This window comes from Littorina saxatilis, linkage group LG12, assembly GCF_037325665.1.
Source record: "Littorina saxatilis isolate snail1 linkage group LG12, US_GU_Lsax_2.0, whole genome shotgun sequence".
Taxonomy (NCBI): domain Eukaryota; kingdom Metazoa; phylum Mollusca; class Gastropoda; order Littorinimorpha; family Littorinidae; genus Littorina; species Littorina saxatilis.
This window is the reverse complement of record NC_090256.1, coordinates 46,816,819-46,838,818: the sequence shown is the minus strand read 5'-3', so window position 1 is coordinate 46,838,818 and position 22,000 is coordinate 46,816,819. Positions and strand designations below refer to the sequence as shown.

Genomic DNA, 22,000 nt, shown 5'->3' with positions numbered 1-22,000 from the left:
TGATCAAAAGGCACTAAAAACGATTAAATGTTTTACTCACTGGGTATCGCATTCCTCTTTTTCTTCCTGCAGACGATATGAAGCGGTTGAAACGTCGTTTCCGATGAAAGGCTCGGTTATTTCCGTTAAAAACGAAGTTTGCCGAACGTGTGATTCAGTCTACAGACACCGGTCGGATCACAACAAAAATGTTCATTCTTTGCGATTTTGTGATACTGTTGATGATACACCGGCTTTCCAGTGAAGAACATCAATAAAATGATGTTCACAAGCAAGAATAACAGACAAAAGCACGCGATGTGTAAAATTAGGCTTTGCTTTTCAAACAAAGCACGTGGTTTTTTTTACTGACAGACACTTTCGGTTGCGATTGAAAATTTTTCCAGAAACGGTTTTATGCTCCCATTTGATATTTTTTCCCTATTTTATCTAGTCAGAGACTAACCTTGTGTATTAATTGAATTAATAACCCCATTATCATAATTGTGTGTGTTATTTTCGTGTCTGCTTGAATCACACTTTGAGATGGGGTCATGTGACAGAAGGAAATGGTGTCTGTCAGGATTCACACGTTCGCTTCGAAAAACTCGCTCAAATAATTGCTCAAACACAAACATTTGAGCTTTTATTTATTTTTTTGTATTGCAAATACCATACTTACTCATGCCAAGCAGAAAAAATGATGAAAATCAACACAGTAAGCAAGTAATTTGAAGGCAAAGTTTACACACATCAAAGAGTCTGATTACCGTGAAACCTGCCTGGGGCATTCTGACCAATCACAGGATCTGTTTCATTAAAACGCAAACTCGATTGAATTACAATATTGATTCATATCCATAGCATGTGTCAAAATTGTTTTGTACTGTACAAAGTTATTTTTAAAAAATGAAATAAAATAAAAATCAGAACTTGCTGAGTCCGAACCACGGACCTCTGGGTTTGAAGTGCAACGTCGTATCCATTACACCAACGAGACCTCTGAACAAAAAAAATTGAAGAGATACAAAGTGGAACGCATCGATGCGATCTCACAGCGATTGAAATCTTTGGTGACCAGTATCTGCTATTTGTACCGAAATGCCTGTGTTTAAAACGTAACGATGACCTGACTATGCATGACATGAACACACGCGCAACACCTGGCAAGTATTTATTGATAAATGGCCGTGTACAAGCGTTGACAAAATTTGCCATGGGGAGACACGAATTCCTCTTTGACAAAAGAGCAGATTATCCCCCTTGAAATACATCGCTCTGATTGGTTGGTTGCCCCCTGCAATGACACTACACGCCTCAAAAATAGGAATGATTCTATTTTTCGGCGGCACAGCCGCGCCACTGATTTCTTTTTTAATCCCAGCCCGCTACACGTTTCGTGAGAAAAAAACAGGCCAAGTACTCGTCATAATCCCTGTCGCAGCATGTAATGTAGTGGCAGTCTTGAAAGATCTTCGTGATAAATTGTCTTTCTTGCCTGCTTCCTGCCTTGATTTCTTTCGTTTTTTATATTTAGTCAAGTTTTGACTAAATATTTTAACATCGAGGGGGAATCGAAACGAGGGTCGTGGTGTATGTGCGTGCGTGTGTGCGTGCGTGTGTGTGTGTGTGTGTGTGTGTAGAGCGATTCAGACTAAACTACTGGACCGATCTTTATGAAATTTGACATGAGAGTTCCTGGGTATGAAATCCCCGAACGTTTTTTTCATTTTTTTGATAAATGTCTTTGATGACGTCATATCCGGCTTTTCGTGAAAGTTGAGGCGGCACTGTCACGCCCTCATTTTTCAACCAAATTGGTTCAAATTTTGGTCAAGTAATCTTCGACGAAGCCCGGGGTTCGGTATTGCATTTCAGCTTGGTGGCTTAAAAATTAATTAATGACTTTGGTCATTAAAAATCGGAAAATTGTAAAAAAAATATAAAAATTTATAAAACGATCCAAATTTACGTTTATCTTATTCTCCATCATTTGCTGATTCCAAAAACATATAAATATGTTATATTCGGATTAAAAACAAGCTCTGAAAATTAAATATATAAAAATTATTATCAAAATTAAATTGTCCAAATCAATTTAAAAACACTTTCATCTTATTCCTTGTCGGTTCCTGATTCCAAAAACATATAGATATGATATGTTTGGATTAAAAACACGCTCAGAAAGTTAAAACAAAGAGAGGTACAGAAAAGCGTGCTATCCTTCTTAGCGCAACTACTACCCCGCTCTTCTTGTCAATTTCACTGCCTTTGCCATGAGCGGTGGACTGACGATGCTACGAGTATACGGTCTTGCTGAAAAATGGCAGCTACTTGACTAAATATTGTATTTTCGCCTTACGCGACTTGTTATATTTAGTCAAGTTTTGACTAAATATTTTAACATCGAGGGGGAATCGAAACGAGGGTCGTGGTGTATGTGCGTGTGTGTGTCTGTGTGTGTGTGTGTGTAGAGCGATTCAGACTAAACTACTGGACCGATCTTTATGAAATTTGACATGAGAGTTTCTGGGTATGAAATCCCCGAACGTTTTTTTCATTTTTTTGATAAATGTCTTTGATGACGTCATATCCGGCTTTTCGTGAAAGTTGAGGCGGCACTGTCACGCCCTCATTTTTCAACCAAATTGGTTCAAATTTTGGTCAAGTAATCTTCGACGAAGCCCGGGGTTCGGTATTGCATTTCAGCTTGGTGGCTTAAAAATTAATTAATGACTTTGGTCATTAAAAATCTGAAAATTGTAAAAAAAAATAAAAATTTATAAAACGATCCAAATTTACGTTTATCTTATTCTCCATCATTTGCTGATTCCAAAAACATATAAATATGTTATATTCGGATTAAAAACAAGCTCTGAAAATTAAATATATAAAAATTATTATCAAAATTGTTTTTTCGAAATCAATTCAAAAACACTTTCATCTTATTCCTTGTCGGTTCCTGATTCCAAAAATATATAGATATGATATGTTTGGATTAAAAACACGCTCAGAAAGTTAAAACGAAGAGAGGTACAGAAAAGCGTGCCATCCTTCTTTGCGCAACGAATACCCCGCTCTTCTTGTCAATTCCACGTGCACTGCCTTTGCCACGGGCGGTGGAGTGACGATGCTACGAGTATACGGTCTTGCTGCGTTGCGTTGCGTTCAGTTTCATTCTGTGAGTTCGACAGCTACTTGACTAAATATTGTATTTTCGCCTTACGCGACTTGTTTGTCTTTCTTTATGTCTCTTTATTCTTTTATTCGTAGCCGTCATTCTTGTTCGATATCCGTTTATACAACATATTCAAACTCTATAGCTTCTCCACCAAAGAGTGCAACGCATTTTTTTTTTACTTACTGTTAGCGCTCCATGGAACCACTGTTGGAAAAGAAAACCAGAACAATATATATACTCGTTAACAGTTAAATCAAAATAGATCCTCGCAGCTGGAAAAAGCTTGCAGTCTCAAGGATTGAACCGTCTGCCCGAGGTAAAACTGTCTGAGTCCCCTTCAGCAGTATTCTAGACAGCTTTTCGCCGTATTACCGTTACTTCAAACGACCGATTGCCCCCTAAACGTTGTACTAAAAAAATAAAAAATAAATCACATCACCTGCATGTCGCCTTTGTCCTGCTTCTATTTCTTGCCCGACAGCGCATAATTATCATGTCCGCTCCCCAGCGATCTGTAATTACTGGTCAAGAGTTTGACCGAGAAAGAACGTACTGATGCCACGTGCTTGGCAGAGGCTGACCGGGTCCTGTTTAATTACTGCTTTATTCGCAGCCTGAACTTTTGCTGTCATTTTCCTGGGAATTATTTTTGTCTCCTGCCATATTTCCATAATTTCCCTCGATACTTCTTTGGTCTATTTTTCTCAGCAAGAGACAGCACCCATAGGCAGAAATTGTGGATGGTTGCAGCTGTTCATTATAAATGCACCGACCCTTCCTGTCAAGGGACTGAACAGAACCAACTTAACTTGATTTTTGACGTATACATTGACACAGGGAAGGCCGGAGGGACAGACGCACGTGCCAACTGCTATGACAGAATCGTCTTTATGCTAACAGCCATGAAAAAATCGTCTTTATGTACACTGCCACAACAGAATCGTCTTCATGTCAACAGCCATGACAGAATCGTCTTTATGCTAACAGCCATGAACAAATCGTCTTTATGTACACTGCCATAACAGAATCGTCTTCATGTACACTGCCATGACAGAATCGTCCTGATGCCAACTGCCATGACAAAATCGCCTTCATGTCATGACCGAGTTATTGTTTGTGACAACTGCTCTACGTATCAACTGCCAAAATTGAATGTTCTGCGCACGAACTGCCCTGTAAGAATTGTCTTCGGGTTCTGTCCTGATACATTTTTCAACGTGTGTGTCAGTTCAGGGACTGATTATCCCCGTCTTTGTTCAAGACAGGTGTTGTGCCACCTGCACGAGCCACAGACAGTACTTCACTCGCAGTACTATCTAAGGCCCTCCTAAGACTGTCTGAGCCCCTGGTTTCTGCCACTGGCATTGTGAGAATTGAGAACACGAGGACCGGACCAGACTGATGCGCCCACAGACACTTAGGCCAAAGTGTTCGTTTCGGCTAACAATGATCTTCCAAGGTTAATGCGTTCACAGAAAGTTCGACGTTTTTTCTAATGATTTTTTTTGGGGGGGAGGGGGGGGGGGGTGATGCGTCCAGAGGAACTTGGACTGATTTTTCTTCTTTTACTTCTTCTTCTTCTTCTTCTTCTTCTTCTTCTTCTTCTTCTTCTTCTTCTTCTTCTTCTTCTTCTTCTAGTGCAACCTTTCCCATGCCTTTATTCGTCGCCCTTTCAAATCTGTCTTTCCTTTATCCTCACACATGTTCTTTGCTTTTCAAGAGGGTTTTATTTGTTCTTGTTTTGGTATGTGCGTGTTAGTCAACACTGGTACAGAACGGCAATTACAGTATGCATGTTCTGTTAATTTTAGTTCACCTAGTTCGATCACCTATATTATGAACTAGATGAATACCCGCTTCGCCGGGTACGGGGGTACGGCTTCGCCGGGAAGAAGTTGGGCCGAATACCCGGCTGCGCCGGGGACCCGGCTTTGCCGGCGCACCGCACGAAGGAAGGGAGATAAACGCGCAAAACACTGGAGAAGAGTAATACCCGGCTTCACCGGGACAGTGACCTTCTAAAAATAGTATAACGGGAATATGGATTGAGCGTTGTCGACAGTGACCTTCTAAAAATAGAAACGGGAATATGGATTGACGCCACACGAAGGAAGGGAGATAAACGCTGAAAACACTGGAGAAGATAAGGAAGAGTTACTGGGAATGGATCAAGAGAAAAACCAAAATCGGTTCAGCGCTGCGCGCTGAGAGCACGTGTTGAAATATCTCATCGACCAGGTTGTGTCCGGGGTGTACCTGAATATGTCCACCACATTTGAAAGAGATCCATCGAGAACTTTGGCCGTGCATCGCGGAAACACACACACACACACACACACACACACACACACACACACACACACACACACACACACACACACACACACACACACACACACACACACACACACACACACACAAGTCGTATATATCTATAGTTCGATCATCTATATTATGAACATATCAATGTATTTGCATGAACATTGGATTTCCCTTCTTTGAACCATGTGACGTCCGAGTCCTGTTTAGTGGCTAATCGAGACAACAAAAAAGTCAAAGTTTCTGTGCGTTCAACCGTAAAAAATAAAAGGGATTCTACACAGATCTCGACAGTCATTGTTCGCCTCGACCGCCAGCGCGGTCTCGGAGGAACAGTGACTGTCTGGATCTGGGTAAAATACCATATTTTGGTTAACAATACAAACAATGTATAATATTCATTGTTGTCTTTTTTGTATAATTACCCCAAAAAGTTGTTATTGTCAAAATCATTTTTTAATAGCATGGTGTATGTGTATGTGTATGTTTGTATGTGTGTTCGTGTATGTCAATGATATCATCTAACCACTTCTTTTCTATGTAATTTCCTTCTTTGACTAGAGTTATTTCCCGCAATGTTTCGGTTAAATCTGTCACCATCTCTTTTTCATTCAGTCATTAATTTTGTTCTCTGCATTTTACTTTTGCTTTTTATTTTGGCTTTTGGTTCACTTTTTCTTAGTGTCCTGAAGAATCCGCCATAGGTGAACATTTTGTACTTCTGCTTTCCATGTCTTGACACGTACAGATTTGTTTGTTTTCTTCAAAATTCGTTTCTTTTGTGTCGTCATTTATGTCACCCGAAGAAGACCCAAGGGTCAAAACTGTAATGGTGTCATGTCAAGCAGTGTCGTCTTCTTTGTAAAACGAAAACGTGAGCACACTATTTTGGGTCTTGTATTACTTATATCTTTCAAAAACACTTTGTTGTTATAATCGTTTACAGGCAGGCAGGGTGTGCCGAAGAAAATTTTCCATTTCTATGTAACATTTTAATGCACAATAAAGTGTTGTTTTTGTTATTGTTATTGCTTAATTCATAGTTTCTTATTGGTAAATGCACAGTGATCTTGTCTGAAACCTTAAAAAAAAAAGTTCAGCTACTCCTTATTACCATACACATCCTTCCCTGCCTCTGCTAATGGCTACTCACCGCCGCTACGTTTGGGACACTGTACAAAATGCCACTCAAAATTGAAGCAGCACAGTAATAGGCTTGGTAACAGCTACTCAAAACGCTGAATTGTTACCACAAACCCTCATCGAAAACAGGCAGCATTGCGGATCAATACACATCTTGGCAGAAGCTTTTACTTTCTATACTGAGCTCGTTGAGATGAAGGATTGCAGGGGATTGGGAGAGGTGGGGGTTTTGAAGTTTGGGGTAGGTGGGTTGAGGAGGAGGGGTGTGTGGGTGGGAGAGCGGGTTTAACGGTGAGATGAGAAAGGGTCCGAAAGAAAGGATCCACATTATTGGAGGGCAGATTTGCTTCATGAAAAGTAATCGAGATTTTAGGCGGTGCCGGTGTAACACGAGAAAATTACTCCCACGAGATTTTTACTCCGGAGTAAACATTTCGTACGAAAAAGTTACTCCCTTTACGAAAAAAGCACTCCCCCATTGCACGAGAAAATTACTCCCCAAGACAGGTGAGTTCCGAGAAAACATTTCGTACAAAAATGTTACTCCCCTGACGAATAAATAACGAATAAATTACTTTACCCCAACACGAGCAATTTAACTTCCCATGCCAGGTGTACGAAATGTGTACTCCCTTGTCCCCTGTTAGTCTTGGTGGTGGAAGGGGTGGAAGGAGGGTAGCGCGACATTCGTGTGCGCGAGATCACTTATTGGCATTATCCCTTCGCCCGCATCCCATTATTGCGTACGAGATTTTTACTGGAAGTAAAAAAAATGGGGAGTAAAATTTTCGTGGAGGGAGTAATTTTTTCGTGCCTTGGGGAGTTCTTTTCTCGTACGAAAAGTGTACTCGGAGTAAGAATTTCGTACGAAATATTTACTCCGGAGTAAATTTTTCGTGGAGTAAAAATTTCGTGTTACACCGGATTGAAATGCAGTGACGCAATTGGTCCCACCGTCTTTGTGGGAAGAAAATTAGCACGTGAAAAAGTGATGCGTTTTTCCTTTGAGCGAGCCTTGGTGGAAAGCGCACTGGCTGAGTTTATACCCATATGGTTCTTCTGGCTTACAGTTTCTTGTTTTGTTTCTTGCTGTTCAAGTTATTGAAGAAGCAACGAGTAAAAGGAAGTAAGACTTCCGATTCACGAAGTTGACAGTCTTTCCCGTGTCGGGAGAGCCCAGAGCCGCAGACAGACCAAGCCAACTAATACTGACGTATCGGAGAAGATGTGACTTCTGATCAATACTGACACTAATCGACAGTTGAGAGTGAGAATGACATACTATACGATATAATACGAAGTCAACGCACAACAATAAATTGTAAGTGGGTGTTGCACGAAAGACGATGTACGCATATAATTTGTGGATGAACTTTTTAAAAGAATAAAGGAAACGCTGAAGACGACAAAACGGGGCAGTTGAAGACGAGAGGGAGAAAAGAATGAGAAAGAGAGAGACAGAGACAGAGGCCTAGATAGAGTTGAGCGAGACAGTGCGAGAGACAGATAGAGAGAGAGAGAGACAGAGAGACATAGGCCTAGATAGAATTGAGCGAGACAGTGCGAGAGACAGAGAGACAGAGAGAGAGACAGACAGAGAGAGAGAGAAAGAAAGAGAGAGAGAGACAGAGAGAGACAGAGAGACATAGGCCTAGATAGAGTTGAGCGAGACAGTGCGAGAGACAGATAGAGAGAGAGACAGAGAGACATAGGCCTAGATAGAGTTGAGCGAGACAGTGCGAGAGACAGATAGAGAGAGAGAGACAGAGAGACATAGGCCTAGATAGAGTTGAGCGAGACAGTGCGAGAGACAGATAGAGAGAGAGACAGAGAGACATAGGCCTAGAAAGAGTTGAGCGAGACAGTGCGAGAGACAGATAGAGAGAGAGAGACACCAAGACAGACAGAAGGACAGACTCGGAGAGATTGATTGCACGACACCACACACAGACACAGACATACAGGGACACACACAAACGCACATACACACACACACACACACACACACACACACACATACACACACACACACATACAAACATACATACATACATACACACACACACACACAACACACACACACACAGACGCGCGTGCATACAGAAGTACACACACACACACATACAAAAGTACACACACACATACACACACAGAACCACACACGCACACACATATATACATACACACACACATATATACATACACACACAGACACAGACACACACACACACACACACACACACACACACACACACACTCATACCTCACCCCTACTTACCAGTTTGTCATTTTCATCCTGAATCTCCAGCCTGGCAGCAATACAATTCCGAGTATCCACAAAAGTTTTCCGCTGTGCTTGATCCGTCACGTTGTGTATGAACATTCCCAGGATGTTTACTCCCACAAACACTATACCGTTCGACACCAACTGCAACATAAATATAATGGAAAATGCTATAAAAAAATATTTTAACAAATGATAACATTTATTAATACGAACATCAAATACGCATCCACTTTGTCAGGGGCGAGGAAAAGTTATAAGGAACAGGAAGCTATAGGCTAATAGAAAGACAACCAAAGAGACAGACGGGCAAACAAACATATCATACATACACACGCACACATGCACGTACGCACACTTATGGAACGTTTAAATGGCAATGCAAAACATTCACGGTTCTTCGACCTCTTGGTCTTCGAAGTGAACAAACCGACAAATAATAATGACATAATTTCATCGTGTTGCTTTACAACCCAGGCAGACAAAGTATATCATCATTTTTTTAATATTTCCTCCCAGATAGCACAATCAGTCTGGCATTAGAGCTTTTACAAAGATTGTTTGTTTAAACATGCAAATGGGAGGAATAATCATGTCCGTTTGTAATCTCTTCTTTTCTCGTAAGTACTGATGTACTCCGTTTTGGGTACGTCTATTAATTGCTCTCTGCACACAACAGCAGTGTTAAAGGAACAGTCTTTCCAAACAGCTACAATGTGCAACGTTGAACTTTTTTATGAGTAAATTTGTCTATGTTTAGTTTTGTCATTTTTGTTAAGAAACTAGTTAATCAAAAATGTCCTTCTACGCAGTCAGGATGTTCAGTTATTGGTACGTGTCTAAACGTTTGGAAGGTAGTATGTTAGAGCCTTATGAAGTACGACAGTCCTTATCTGATATTTGTATAGAGAAACGTTTCAATACCGCATTTTCTTGTATTTTTCTAATGAGCAACTAAATTTATTCAGTTGAAAGTAGGTTTGATAAGGGCGTTAAAATTCTACAAACCGTAGAACAATCACTGTTTCAATTCATTGACAAGATAACGTTTGAAATAAGATAAGAACATCACTAACAGTGTCTAATCAGTAAGGCGTGTATGTGCATGTGCGCGCGTGCGTGCGTGCGTTCGTCCGCCTGTGTGTGTGTGTGTGTGTGTGTGTGTGTGTGTGTGTGTGTGTTTGTGTGTGTGTGTGTGCGTTTGTGTGTGTGAAATGATCTTTGTTCAAACCTGGATTGACGGGGTTAGACTTTTGTTAAGGTCGGCTGAGTTCGAGTAAACACAGATGTTCCCCTCATGGCAGAGAAAATTAATCTTCGTGAGAAGTTGAAAATTACACTCATAAACTTGTATGACATTACAAAAGTATCGATAACTGTTGCCGATTGAAGAACACCAGATCCATAGTCACACTTAGACAGTTGCACTTCAGCTGTTGCGATCAGCGCTGTCGTCATGATGCAGAGAAATGGAATACAATAAGATAATGACGGCTTGTAATATGATCATCTTGTGAACTTGCTCAAGGAGGAAAGATTAAAGCAAACGACGTTCCGTACGTACAAGTGTATATATACACGTAGTGATCTGTTTTATAGCTGCAAGAGATGAATGTGATAACGACTATAATTCAACAATGGACATGATTTGTGAAACTTCAAGAAAGGACAGATAAAAGCAGACTTTTTTTTACAATATGTACACGAAGCGATCTATTTCACAACTTTAGGCTATGTGATAAAAAGTGCATGTCGACGATTATTAAATGCACAGTCCCGTGAAAACCGTTCGTAAAGCCGGCGAGTATTAGGCGATAACACAGACTTAATATGAAAGGTCACGAAAACGTCTTGGAGATTTAAATAGCTTTCAATGTATCATTTACTCTTTTAACTTTCAAGAAACATTATCCAATACCTGATATCTACTGCAGACAACTCTTCCTCTTAATATCCTTTAAGCAACACTGCCAAGCCACTACCTATCATCGACCTAATACTAATGCGAATCTCTTCCTCTTGAAGTGCAAGTTCCCAAGGGCACTAACTTGTGACCCAAAATGACGCTTTTGGCCTTGAGTTAGAAACTGATGTACATGTGCATGTTGCTCAGTTCAAACTCTTAGATCTTATATATATTATATATATGCTACAGTAAATAATGTTTTTCCTGTTTAGTATATCCATCCAAAAACGATATGTCAACTTCAGAAAATTTACAAATGTCCTGGAATGTTTAGGAAACTTACACAAATCCCCAAGTGAAACCGTAATCTTACAAATTAACTAAAATGTTCAAGAAATTTGTAAATTTCCTGGTTTTGTGAATTTACTGTAACATATATATAGTTATAACCTGATAGCCTTTAATGTGGTCATTAAAGAGGGGGGAATGGAATTGAAAGAAAGGATACCATGTCAGGAAATACATGCAGAACAGTTGTGAGTTTGACATCCGATCTTTGCGAAGCAATCTTTAAAGATGACAAACATTTTCATCTAACATAATTATTAATTCCACGTTATATGGTCTCTTTAACTGAAGTACAATCTTGTGACAATGTCATAAGACATTGATTACAACAAAATGTATAACTCCACGGGTTGTATTGCAAAGGTTAAGAGTGTTCAGAATGTAAGGACTCGTAGAACATGTCTTTCGGATAAAACAAAAACAACTGTCGCAAGGTCAACATAGAGGACTAAAGCTTATTCTGCCATGCAGCAACAAGGCCGCTCTCAAGGAGAAACACATTACTTCACCATGCAACAAGGGCAATGGCATTTCCTCAGACAGCTTGACGTTTTCCAACACGTTGAATGAACAAGGAACTTAGTCGATAAATATCGACAGGGGGCCGACAAATGGTTTAAATGGGAAATGTGTGTATATGGGTGTGGGTTTGAAACAAACAAACAAACCAACCCTTGTGAACCCCGGGCCGCAGGCCTTCGATGTAGTGATTGAAAAAAAAGGATGTTCTCAAATGGTTCAATTCTCATTTGGTCTGATTCTCAAATGGTACCGGTATACTCCCCCCCCCCCCCCCCTGGCCGCAGGCCTAGGAGTAAAATTTTATAGACACTGACCTTCTTCCCAGGGGTCATTGACCCAGTTTTAGCTATGAGAGGTGGTTCGCCCAGAGGCTGTAGAGTATACTGGGGCGGTCTCTTTGATGTCTTGAGAGGAAACTTGGCCAGGGTAGTACATGCACCAGAACTGGTGGACACCAAGGACAAACATGAAATCGAAGCAGTTTGCTTTCAGAGAGAACGGTCGTCAGCAACTCAAACTTCTCTGTTTTCTTTTTTTTTTTAAATCTGACTTTCTTTGTGGCCCCCTGACTCCGCCCCCCTCCCTCTGTAAGGACCCCCCTCCACAAGGACCGATTTTTGTCAACATTTTAAAGGTCGCTAGAGAGGGGTTCCACTGTATGACCTAACCGCTGCTGGCAGACGGCCTCAATCTTCACGCGCAAAGACGAGATTAATAGGTGCTCGGTTTTGGTATTTTGAATTACATTACATTAAACCTTTGTTGGGTTTCATGGTCATGGCAACAGCCATAATAATATTACATGATGTATAATATCATATTTCAGCATATGTGAATTACATGTCATCATACTAAACTGTCATACATTTTTATTCCTACATTATTCTGATTGATCACAACCAAACCTACTATCATTGGACACATCCAAATGCAAGCGCCTGTTCTTGACAATTTCTCTCTGATCTAAATATAAAATCAGTGCAATTTCCTGGGTCGGGCTTTGCCACAGACACTCACGGTTTGGCCTGTAGGTAAAATGTACAATGTATTTTCTGATTTGTGCACAAAAGCTTTTTTTCTTTTTTCTTTTTTTTAACATAACAATGTTTAATGTCACTGTATGTTTAAAAGACCATGGTCATATTTGTAAAAAAAATGTTAAATTAGAAAATAAATAACATTTTGGTTCATGATTTTTCCTACACCTGTGCTAAAAATAAGAAATAAAAATGTCGGGTATATAAGTCACTCAAATACAGCTAGGTATGAATGGCTCGGTTTGAGTTTGTTGCAGTTGACCCTGCACAATGCGACATATCATGTTTTTGTTGAACAATTTTGACGTCACCCCTCCCATAGGGTGACGTATTTCACAACTTCCTGTGTTACACAAACTCTGTGATGACCAATTTTGACGTCACCCCTCCCATAGGGTGACGGATTTCACAACTTTCTACAGATGAACAATTTTGACGTCACCCCTCCCATAGGGTGACGGATGTCACAACTTCCTGTGTACACAAACTGATGACGTATTTCACAACAAAATGGCGCTGCCCATGGTCAACCTCGAAACTATCCGTATAGAATGGGGGCGTCCTCGCCCCCATAATGAACAGCAAGCTGGATAGGAGGATAATGATTGTTTTGTCTTGTTTGAGTTTAACGGCATACAAGAAAGTGTGCACCATCCTCCAAGGTTGTATTCTTCCTATATATATTACAAAGATGCTCTTGGTCTATTCTTCAAAACACACACACACACGCGCGCGCGCACACACAAATACACACACACACACACACACACACACAAACACACACACACACATTCAAACACACACACACACACAGAAGCAAACACACACACACACACAACACACACCACCCCATCAACCCCGACCGCCACGTTTACTTGCCCCCCTCACCACCCCCCCTCCCCCCATCTCTAGCCCCTCCCACCCCAAAATCATAAACAAAACTGGACCATAATCTATTTACAGCCACACACACAACACAGAAACACGCTTTTGCTTTTAAGACCGGTGCCTGCCAACGAACAGAACAATCAGACAACAAAAGGTCACGGAACGGCCGGGAAAACAAAAGGGCAACAAATGATGCAACAGAGTTGTATTATCCCACCCAGCTCTGCCGTTGACAGATTAAGTGGCCGTTGACATCTGAAGAGGCCAATGGTATCCCTGGCGTGTCGTTTCAAAAAGGGCAGATATAACTAAGTTTGCTGCGCGAAACAATACGTACATGCCTATCGTTTTACTGTATTAACAACTATGTAGATATATATACTACCAATATGTGCATGCCTATAGTTTTACTGTATCAAAAGCTTCATATACTACCAATATGTGCATGTCTATAGTTTACTGTATTAAATATAATAATATATATACATTTTTCAAAGAATGTTTGGGTGGCCAGCCGGATTGTCTAGTACCACAGTCGGACTAACTTTTAAAATCTAAATAATAAATTGACAACTTGTAACACAAACATGTATACTACCAATATGTGCATGCCTATAGTTTTACTGTATCAAAAGCTTCATATACTACCAATATGTACATGCCTATAGTTTTTACTGTAGTAACACCTTTGAACACTACCAGTATGTACATGCCCATAGTTTTACTCTATCAAAAACTTTATATAATTATACTACCAATACAGTTCTAGGAGCTGCTTTTTCTTCTCTGTTCAATTCACGACTTTCATATTCTTACATAAGGTATTTATGTCGTTCCGAATTTATGGAATTGTCCAATTCGCGGAATCAGTAACGTGTTGGCCTCTTCAGCAAGACGCTGCCCACTTCGCGAAATCCGTAGCGATTTGCCAAATCTCAGTAATGGCTTTTAAAGCTTACCCATTTCGAGAAAACGGCAACTAATTCCGTGAATTGGGCACTACATATCGATACGAATAGAATGAATATAAGCCACCGGCGGGTAAGTATGACCTTCACATTTAGACAACTATTTGGTCACGAAGCGCATGGTCACTACTTGACCCTACACAAACCAGCCACCACATCAACTAAAAGATCAAACTTTAATTCGCTTAAGGTCTCTTGCAATAACTCTAACGACCATCCTATTGGTGTATTATTATACACAGACTAGCTGTAAAAGGGTTTTAGTGTCAACAAATAGCTAAAGGACGCTGAACATGCAATAGGGTCTTCTTAGATCTACAAATTACATGAGAATGAATGTTGAAAAACGGGAAAGAAATCCAAATCTCTGCAGCCTTCCTGACTCAGATGGCATCCAGACATCCAGCAAGACTCAATTAAAAATGCCCTCATGCGTCTAGCCTTGTGCCAATAACAACAAAAAAATCTCTCTCTCTCTCTCTCTCTCTCTCTCTCTCTCTCTCTCTCTCTCTCTCTCTCTCTCTCTCTCTCTCTCTCTCTCTCTCTCTCCTCTCTCTCTCTCTCTCTCTCTCTCTCTCTCTCTCTCTCTCTCTCTCTCTCTCTCTCAGGGAAAAAAGGGAAACCAAGTGATATCCCTCGACAAATACTACACCACGTATTATCATCGAAGCGGCTCCTGGCGGCGTGCACAGAAGCAGAAAAGGGGGAGACAACAAACAGATCCCGCCTCTCTTTTCACAGCCAGAAGAATAACTTCTCCCCTCCCAATCTGCACACAATCAATACCCGTTTCGATCCCAGCTGAAGAGCGGGCAAATTGGTTCCGGCTCCAATCCATCAATCAATCAACGGTCAAAATCAATCCGGGCTGAACGCCACCGCTCGTTGGCACATATTGGGCGTCGGGGGGAGGGGTGGGGGGGGGGGGCCTCAAGCTTAAAGGCACAGACCTAATGAGACACCGTTTAACGTATCTCTCAACTGCAGTCCTACCCGTGACAAAAAGTTGGGATGACTATCTGAGATCTGCCCAGGCTGTTACGTGTAGCAAGTTCATTCCGCCCCTTGGACACATATCAACAATGAACATCCTGACTGATTCTTGTGCAGAGTGAGGATTGTTTGAATTAAGTCATTTCACTAACGCCCGTTAAAAAAAATCAAAAAAAAAATCCGTGATTAAAAGGTCCCACTCTGTACAGAAAGCGAAGAGGCTGTTGATTGTTGGTTTGTTTGTTTGTTTGTTTGTTTGCTTAACGCCCAGCCGACCACCGTGAAGGGCCATATCAGGGCGGTGCTGCTTTGACATTTAACGTGCGCCACACACAAGACAGAAGTCGCAACACAGGCTTCATGTCTCACCCAGTCACATTATTCTGACACCGGACCACCAACCAGTCCTAGCACTAACCCCATAATGCCAGACGCCAGGCGGAGCAGCCACTAGATTGCCAATGTTAAAGTCTTAGGTATGACCCGGCCGGGGTTCGAACCCACGACCTCTCGATCACGGGGCGGACGCCTTACCACTAGGCCAACCGTGCCGGTCTTGATTTTTGGTATGTGTCTGAGTGGAGGAATGTTTTTACCCCCTGTAAAAGCCTGGCAATAACCGAGGTGGTAGGTCCAATCGTTCAAGCAGGACGGACTATGCCTTTTAAGGGAAGAGACGTTGTCGGGGGAGGGGGATTATAAAATCATTTGGCACGAGCTCGGCGGATCGCTGTCGAGGGAACCATAGGTCTTTAGCGCCAGCTAGATTAAAACTGTAGCCGCGAGGACTGAAGAATCGGATTCATCTTCTGTGGCTGCACTGTCCTTTCTTGGGTAGTGGCGTGGGGCATGGGCCGTAGGGGTGGGGTCGTTGCAGAAGCAAGGGAAGGGGGTTATGATAGTCGCTGTGGGGAAAAGGAGTTCCTTTATGAGGACCTATAAAGAGAACTTTATGAGGACCTATCAAGCGTACTTTCTGAATATTGGCGTTAGAATTTTGCTCTTGGGACGTCAAAATGGGATACGGCAAAATGAAACATCCACCGAAGTGGGCATGTGAGAGTGCAAATTGTAGCAGAATGAAGCCAGTTTGACGAAACTTTGGGAAATGTCCCAACACTTTCGACGTCAATGATTCATTTGCAACAAACTGGAGTTTTAGACTCTAGCCAATTAATCGCTAGACATCAAAAATGGGAATGCGGCACATGACCCCAGATGATGTAGTCTAGGGAGATAGGATAGAGTGGACACTTATTGCAGAGACTCGTTGCAGGACGGAGCTAGAGACTTGCCACGGGAACGAGCTAGGGACCAGACCAGAAGATTAGAACTAGGGAAGTTAGAGTAAAAGGATTGACCAGCACAGGGACCTATAATATAGGTCTATGGCCAGCAGAACGAAGGAACACCGTTATTTAGAATAAGTTAGCATAGGGACAAGTGTTAGGAAACCACAGTTTAAATAAAGTGCCAATCAAGTCTGCATCAGGTAAGCAAGTACGCACGTTGTTCCCCTTTTGTTTTATTCCTCCCAAAGTTGTACCCTAAATAAAAAGAAGAAATTGTTGATCTTGGTTTTGTTTGCATTTCTTAAGATTGTTCGTACCTTGTTCTTTGTCTCCATTATAAAGATCTGTCAGTCATCTCAAAGGTCATACAGCCAAGCGAGGAAAAATGAATAATAAACATCTCTAAAGTATCGTCACAAACTCGACCCCGCGATAACATCTCCGTAAAGAGCGAGCATTTTTCAAAGAATGTTTGGGTGGCCAGCCGGATTGTCTAGTACCACAATCGGACGCCTCGTTTTGGCGCTAGAACTAATTTTAAAGTCTAAATAATAAATTGACAACTTGTAACACAAACATTCTTAAACATAAAAAGATTTCTTTTTTCATCAAGACAAGATCAGTACAACTCGAAGTTTTGAAAGTTTTAAAAAAGGTAGCCCGGAAGCAGGTCACGCAAGGTCGTGTTTCCCCAAGCAGACGAATTTTCTGTATATATCGCTTGCTTCTTTGAAGCCAGCCGCCGCCGATAAGTTCGTGTGACTCGCATTCGTTTGTTGCATTTTAGTTTCAGAGATACACAATTACGTGCTATTGCAGATACAGCCAGTCGCATAAAAGTACAAACTGACGACGAAATTGTGAGAGAAAAAAAGGAAAGTTTGTGACACGGGTCCACGATGGCTCAAGGGTAAAATAAACCACGAAATCTGGTGTGTGGTTTAAGCAAGCTAAATAACCATTAAAACGAACTGTGTCATTTAATGCTGTTAAATGCAATTGCAAGTGTGTTCAATAAGGTTAGAGCTGCTTTTTTTGTGAGAAGATTTAAATCGTTCTGTAAAGTAAACCATTTGAGGCAGACTGGGCCTTTTTAAAAAAATGGATGTTATCATGTTGCTTTCGTAGTTTCACTTTCATCGACGCTGTCCGTCGGATTTCGAATCAAGCACCTTGTTACGCTGCATTTTGTTACAGACAAACTTAATCTTGGTTTAAAAAAAAAAAAGATCCGTTGAAAACAAAGCACCATATTTCGTGCCCAGCAACCATAAGCTGAGCATAAATCACTCCATAACAAGGAAGTGAGTGTGAAAACCAATGAAACACGTCAACACTGGTGCCGCCGTGCCACGTTCTACGATCCACCAACTCAACCTCAAAGTCGATCAAACAACGTGTGCCTGTTTCATTACAGCAATGTGTCTATTAACAAACAACCGTCATCTGTCTCTAACTTGCAGACGACAGGGAATGAAGAATACAGAAAAGTGTGCAAAGCGTCCAACAATCACCCTATGCACCCGCTAGGTTTCTTCAAAGGAAGCAGCTTTCGTAGTTATCGTCTAAATTATCTTTCACCTTGCTGCACCGGTTTTCGTAGCGACCAACAAAATCCTGGTGCAAAATCCGGCTTCGCACCCCCGATATTTCGCAGCAAGCAGCAGACGCTGAGCATGAATACTAGCATAAGAAGCAAGGAACAAGGTGTAAACCCTGGTGTAACGCGTCACTAATGTCGTGTTGCCGTACCCACCGAGATGAGAATAGAAAACTGAAGAAACTAGTTTTACAGATTTCAAAATTACGAGAGAAAAACGTCTGTATATTGTTTTAGTTCTTTTTGTATCGTTGAATGAAGAGAAGACAGGAAAATGAGCATTCAATCACATTATGACCATGATGGTGCTGTTTGCTGCTTTACAATGAAGGAAACTGTCAAAATGTTCACAATACATTTGAAACCAAAAAGAGTCAAAAAGGAAAAATTCCTCCAAAGGACAAACAATCTCATCTGTTACGATCAGCCACCACTATCACCAGTCGATCACACAACGTCTGCCTGTTTCATCAGCAAAGCGTCCAACAACAAACAACCGCCATCTGTCTCTAACTTGCAGACGACAGGGAAGAGTTCAGAAAAGAGAGGAGCATGCCGGGAAGGTCACACATCCGCACGTCTGAATGATCCACCCAGAAGAAGACAACTCCGACGTCGACAAGGGAAATAACACCTAGCGTTGTAGGTGACCTTCCATCAGCCAGTGTAGTTAAAACGTTTTTTTCTTGCGATGATCTGTTGCGATGTCTCGAAAAACAATACTAAACGATGTAAACAAGCACTTGTTTGTTTGTCTGTCTGTGTGTGTGTCTGTCTGTCTTACTTTCTGTCTGTCTGTTAGTCAAGTTTTGACTAAATGTTTTAACATAGAGGGGGAATCGAGACGAGGGTCGTGGTGTATGTGTGTGTGTGTGTGTGTGTGTGTGTGTGTGTGTGTGTGTGTGTGTGTGTGTCTGTGTGTGTGTCTGTCTGTCTGTCTGTCTGTCTGTCTGTGCGTGTGTGTGTGTAGAGCGATTCAGAGTAAACTACTGGACCGATCTTTATGAAATTTTACATGAGAGTTCCTGATTATGATATCCCCAGACGTTTTTTTTCATTTTATCGATAAATGTCTTTTATGACGTCATATCCGGCTTATTGTAAAAGTTGAGGCGGCACTGTCACACCCTCAATTTTCAATCAAATTGATTGAAAATTTGGCCAAGCAATCTTCGACGAAGGCCGGACTTCGGTATTGCATTTCAGCATGGAGGCTAACAAATTGATTAATGAATTTGGTCATTAAAAATCTGAAAATTGTAATTAAAATGATTGTTTTATAAAACGATCCAAAATTACTTTTATGTTATTGTTTATTATGTTCTGATTCCAAAAACATATACATATGTTATATTCGGATTAAAAACAAGCTCTGAAAATTAAAAATATAAAAATTATGATTAAACTTAAATTTCCGAAATCGTTTTAAAAACTATTTCATCTTATTCCTTGTCGGTTCCTGATTCCAAAAACATATAGATATGATATGTTTGGATTAAAAACACGCTCAGAAAGTTAAAACGAAGAGAGGTACAGTAAAGCGTGCTATGAAGCACAGCGCAACCGCTACCGCGCCAAACAGGCTCGTCACTTTCACTGCCTTTTGCACTAGCGGCGGACTACGTTCAGTTTCATTCTGTGAGTTCCACAGCTTGACTAAATGTAGTAATTTCGCCTTACGCGACTTGTTTTCTGTCTGTCTTTCTTTCTAATCTAGAGCATAAGCTTTCTGGTAGCTTATGTAAACCTTTGCAGAGGTCTAATTCATTGTGTTTGGGATCTATATATATATACGACTAGTGTCTGTGTGTCTGTCTGTGTATCTGTCTGTGTGTCTGTGTGTCTGTGCGCGATGCACGGCCAAAGTTCTCGATGGATCTGCTTCAAATTTGGTGGGCATATTCAAGTAGACCCGGGACACGACACAACCTGGTCGATATTTCAACACGTGCTCTCAGCGCGCAGCGCGGAACCGATTTTGGTTCCACCTCAGCTATTTTGGTTCCACCTCAGCTTACCCGGGCCCCCATACCGACACACCATAGCCGCTACACCACATCACAACGCCAAAGTTCTCGGTGGATCTTTTTCAAATTTGGACACCGTATTCAGCTACACCCCGGACACAATATCATCGATGAGATATTTCAACACGTGCTCTCAGCGCGCAGCGCTGAACTCATTTTCGTTTTTGTGTTCATTTCACCATTATAAGTAACTCTTCCTTATCTTCTCCAGTGTTTGGCGTTTATCTCCCTTCCTTCGTGTGGCTTTCCCGTTCAGTTGTAAGTTACTACACTGCGCTGTCCACTGCGCTGAGCGTCTTCGGATATTCCCGGCGTTCTGTTACTGTTACCTATTTTTAGAAGGTCAACGCAGTGTACAGAACGTAAATTGGACCCGTAAATTATCCTCACTGTAAAAGTGCAAAGGTCGAATCAATTTATAGCCACGCGAAAAATACACTGTCATCTATCTCTCTATAGATACGGCTTCTCTGTGTTTGTGTGTGTGTGTGTGTGAGTGTGTGTGTCTCTATGTAAGCAACACCTGTGCATTCTTCAGTTCTGTTTGTGATGTGGTCTGGCGGCTTTTGTGTAATTTTATGTACTGGCCTTCCTTTGAGAAGCCATAACTTGCTCAGTCCTGTTTGAGTGGAGTTCGCCTCCAAAGGTGATTAACACGGTTACATTCGTCGACAAGGGTGGGACTCGATATGGTCAGGAATGGCATTATGGCCACTGAATCATTTTCGTGCTGTTCCCATTCCACGAATCTGGGAGGGACCTAAGCTTGACGGGTCCATAGTTCGGCGTACGGCTCTAAGTACTTCTTCCCGGCGAAGCCGGCTACCCGGCGAAGCGGGTATTCATTCTAGTTCATCATATATGTAACCAGCATCGAAGGGGCCATGCTATTATTACTGTAAAACGTAGTTAATCTACCTACCCCTATACGATACATGCAATGAACCCAAAATTTCTAATACAACGTGGTAATGCAAATAAGAAAACAAATCTACTTTCTGTTTTACTCACACTCATTTTAACATTTTTACAATAGCGCATACTTATTTGAAACATGTTAAACTTGTTTTAATAGCCCTTACTTTGTTGATACATTCTTTGTAACCCCTTTTTTTTCTGGCGGCCACAATTTGGCAAATAAAAGAAAACAAGAAATTCCTCCGAGGTAGGAAAAACACCCCCGTCCTTACCATTCTCACTGCCACCAACTGAGAAGGTTATTTCCCTTTGACCATTAATATGTCCCTCTATAAGTCCTTGTAGAATCTTAATCCACCAATAACTCCCTAACCGTGTGTTTGACTGGTCCCAATTTTTGTAAGGACCGTCTCAGGAATGTATAGAACCTGTTCACCAAGTTTGGTGACGATCGGTCCGTTCATTCTTGAGATCTATATGCGAACACAAACACACAAACAAACAAACACATCGACCGAATCCTATACACACCCCTATACCGGGGGTGTAAAGACAAAAAGACAAGACAAAAAGAATGAGGAAGACGGATTTTTGC

At 41.3% G+C, this 22,000-nt stretch overlaps 1 protein-coding gene across 1 annotated transcript in view; it reads right to left on the bottom strand.

Annotated features, from left to right (window-relative positions):
* LOC138983114 (adenylate cyclase type 1-like) overlaps positions 1–22,000 on the bottom strand; it is a 169,858-nt gene that overhangs the window by 79,619 nt on the left and 68,239 nt on the right. The window contains exon 2 of the mRNA XM_070356523.1: positions 8,901–9,050. Coding sequence (XP_070212624.1) covers positions 8,901–9,050 — 150 coding nt within the window. The remainder of the gene's footprint in view (positions 1–8,900; positions 9,051–22,000) is intronic.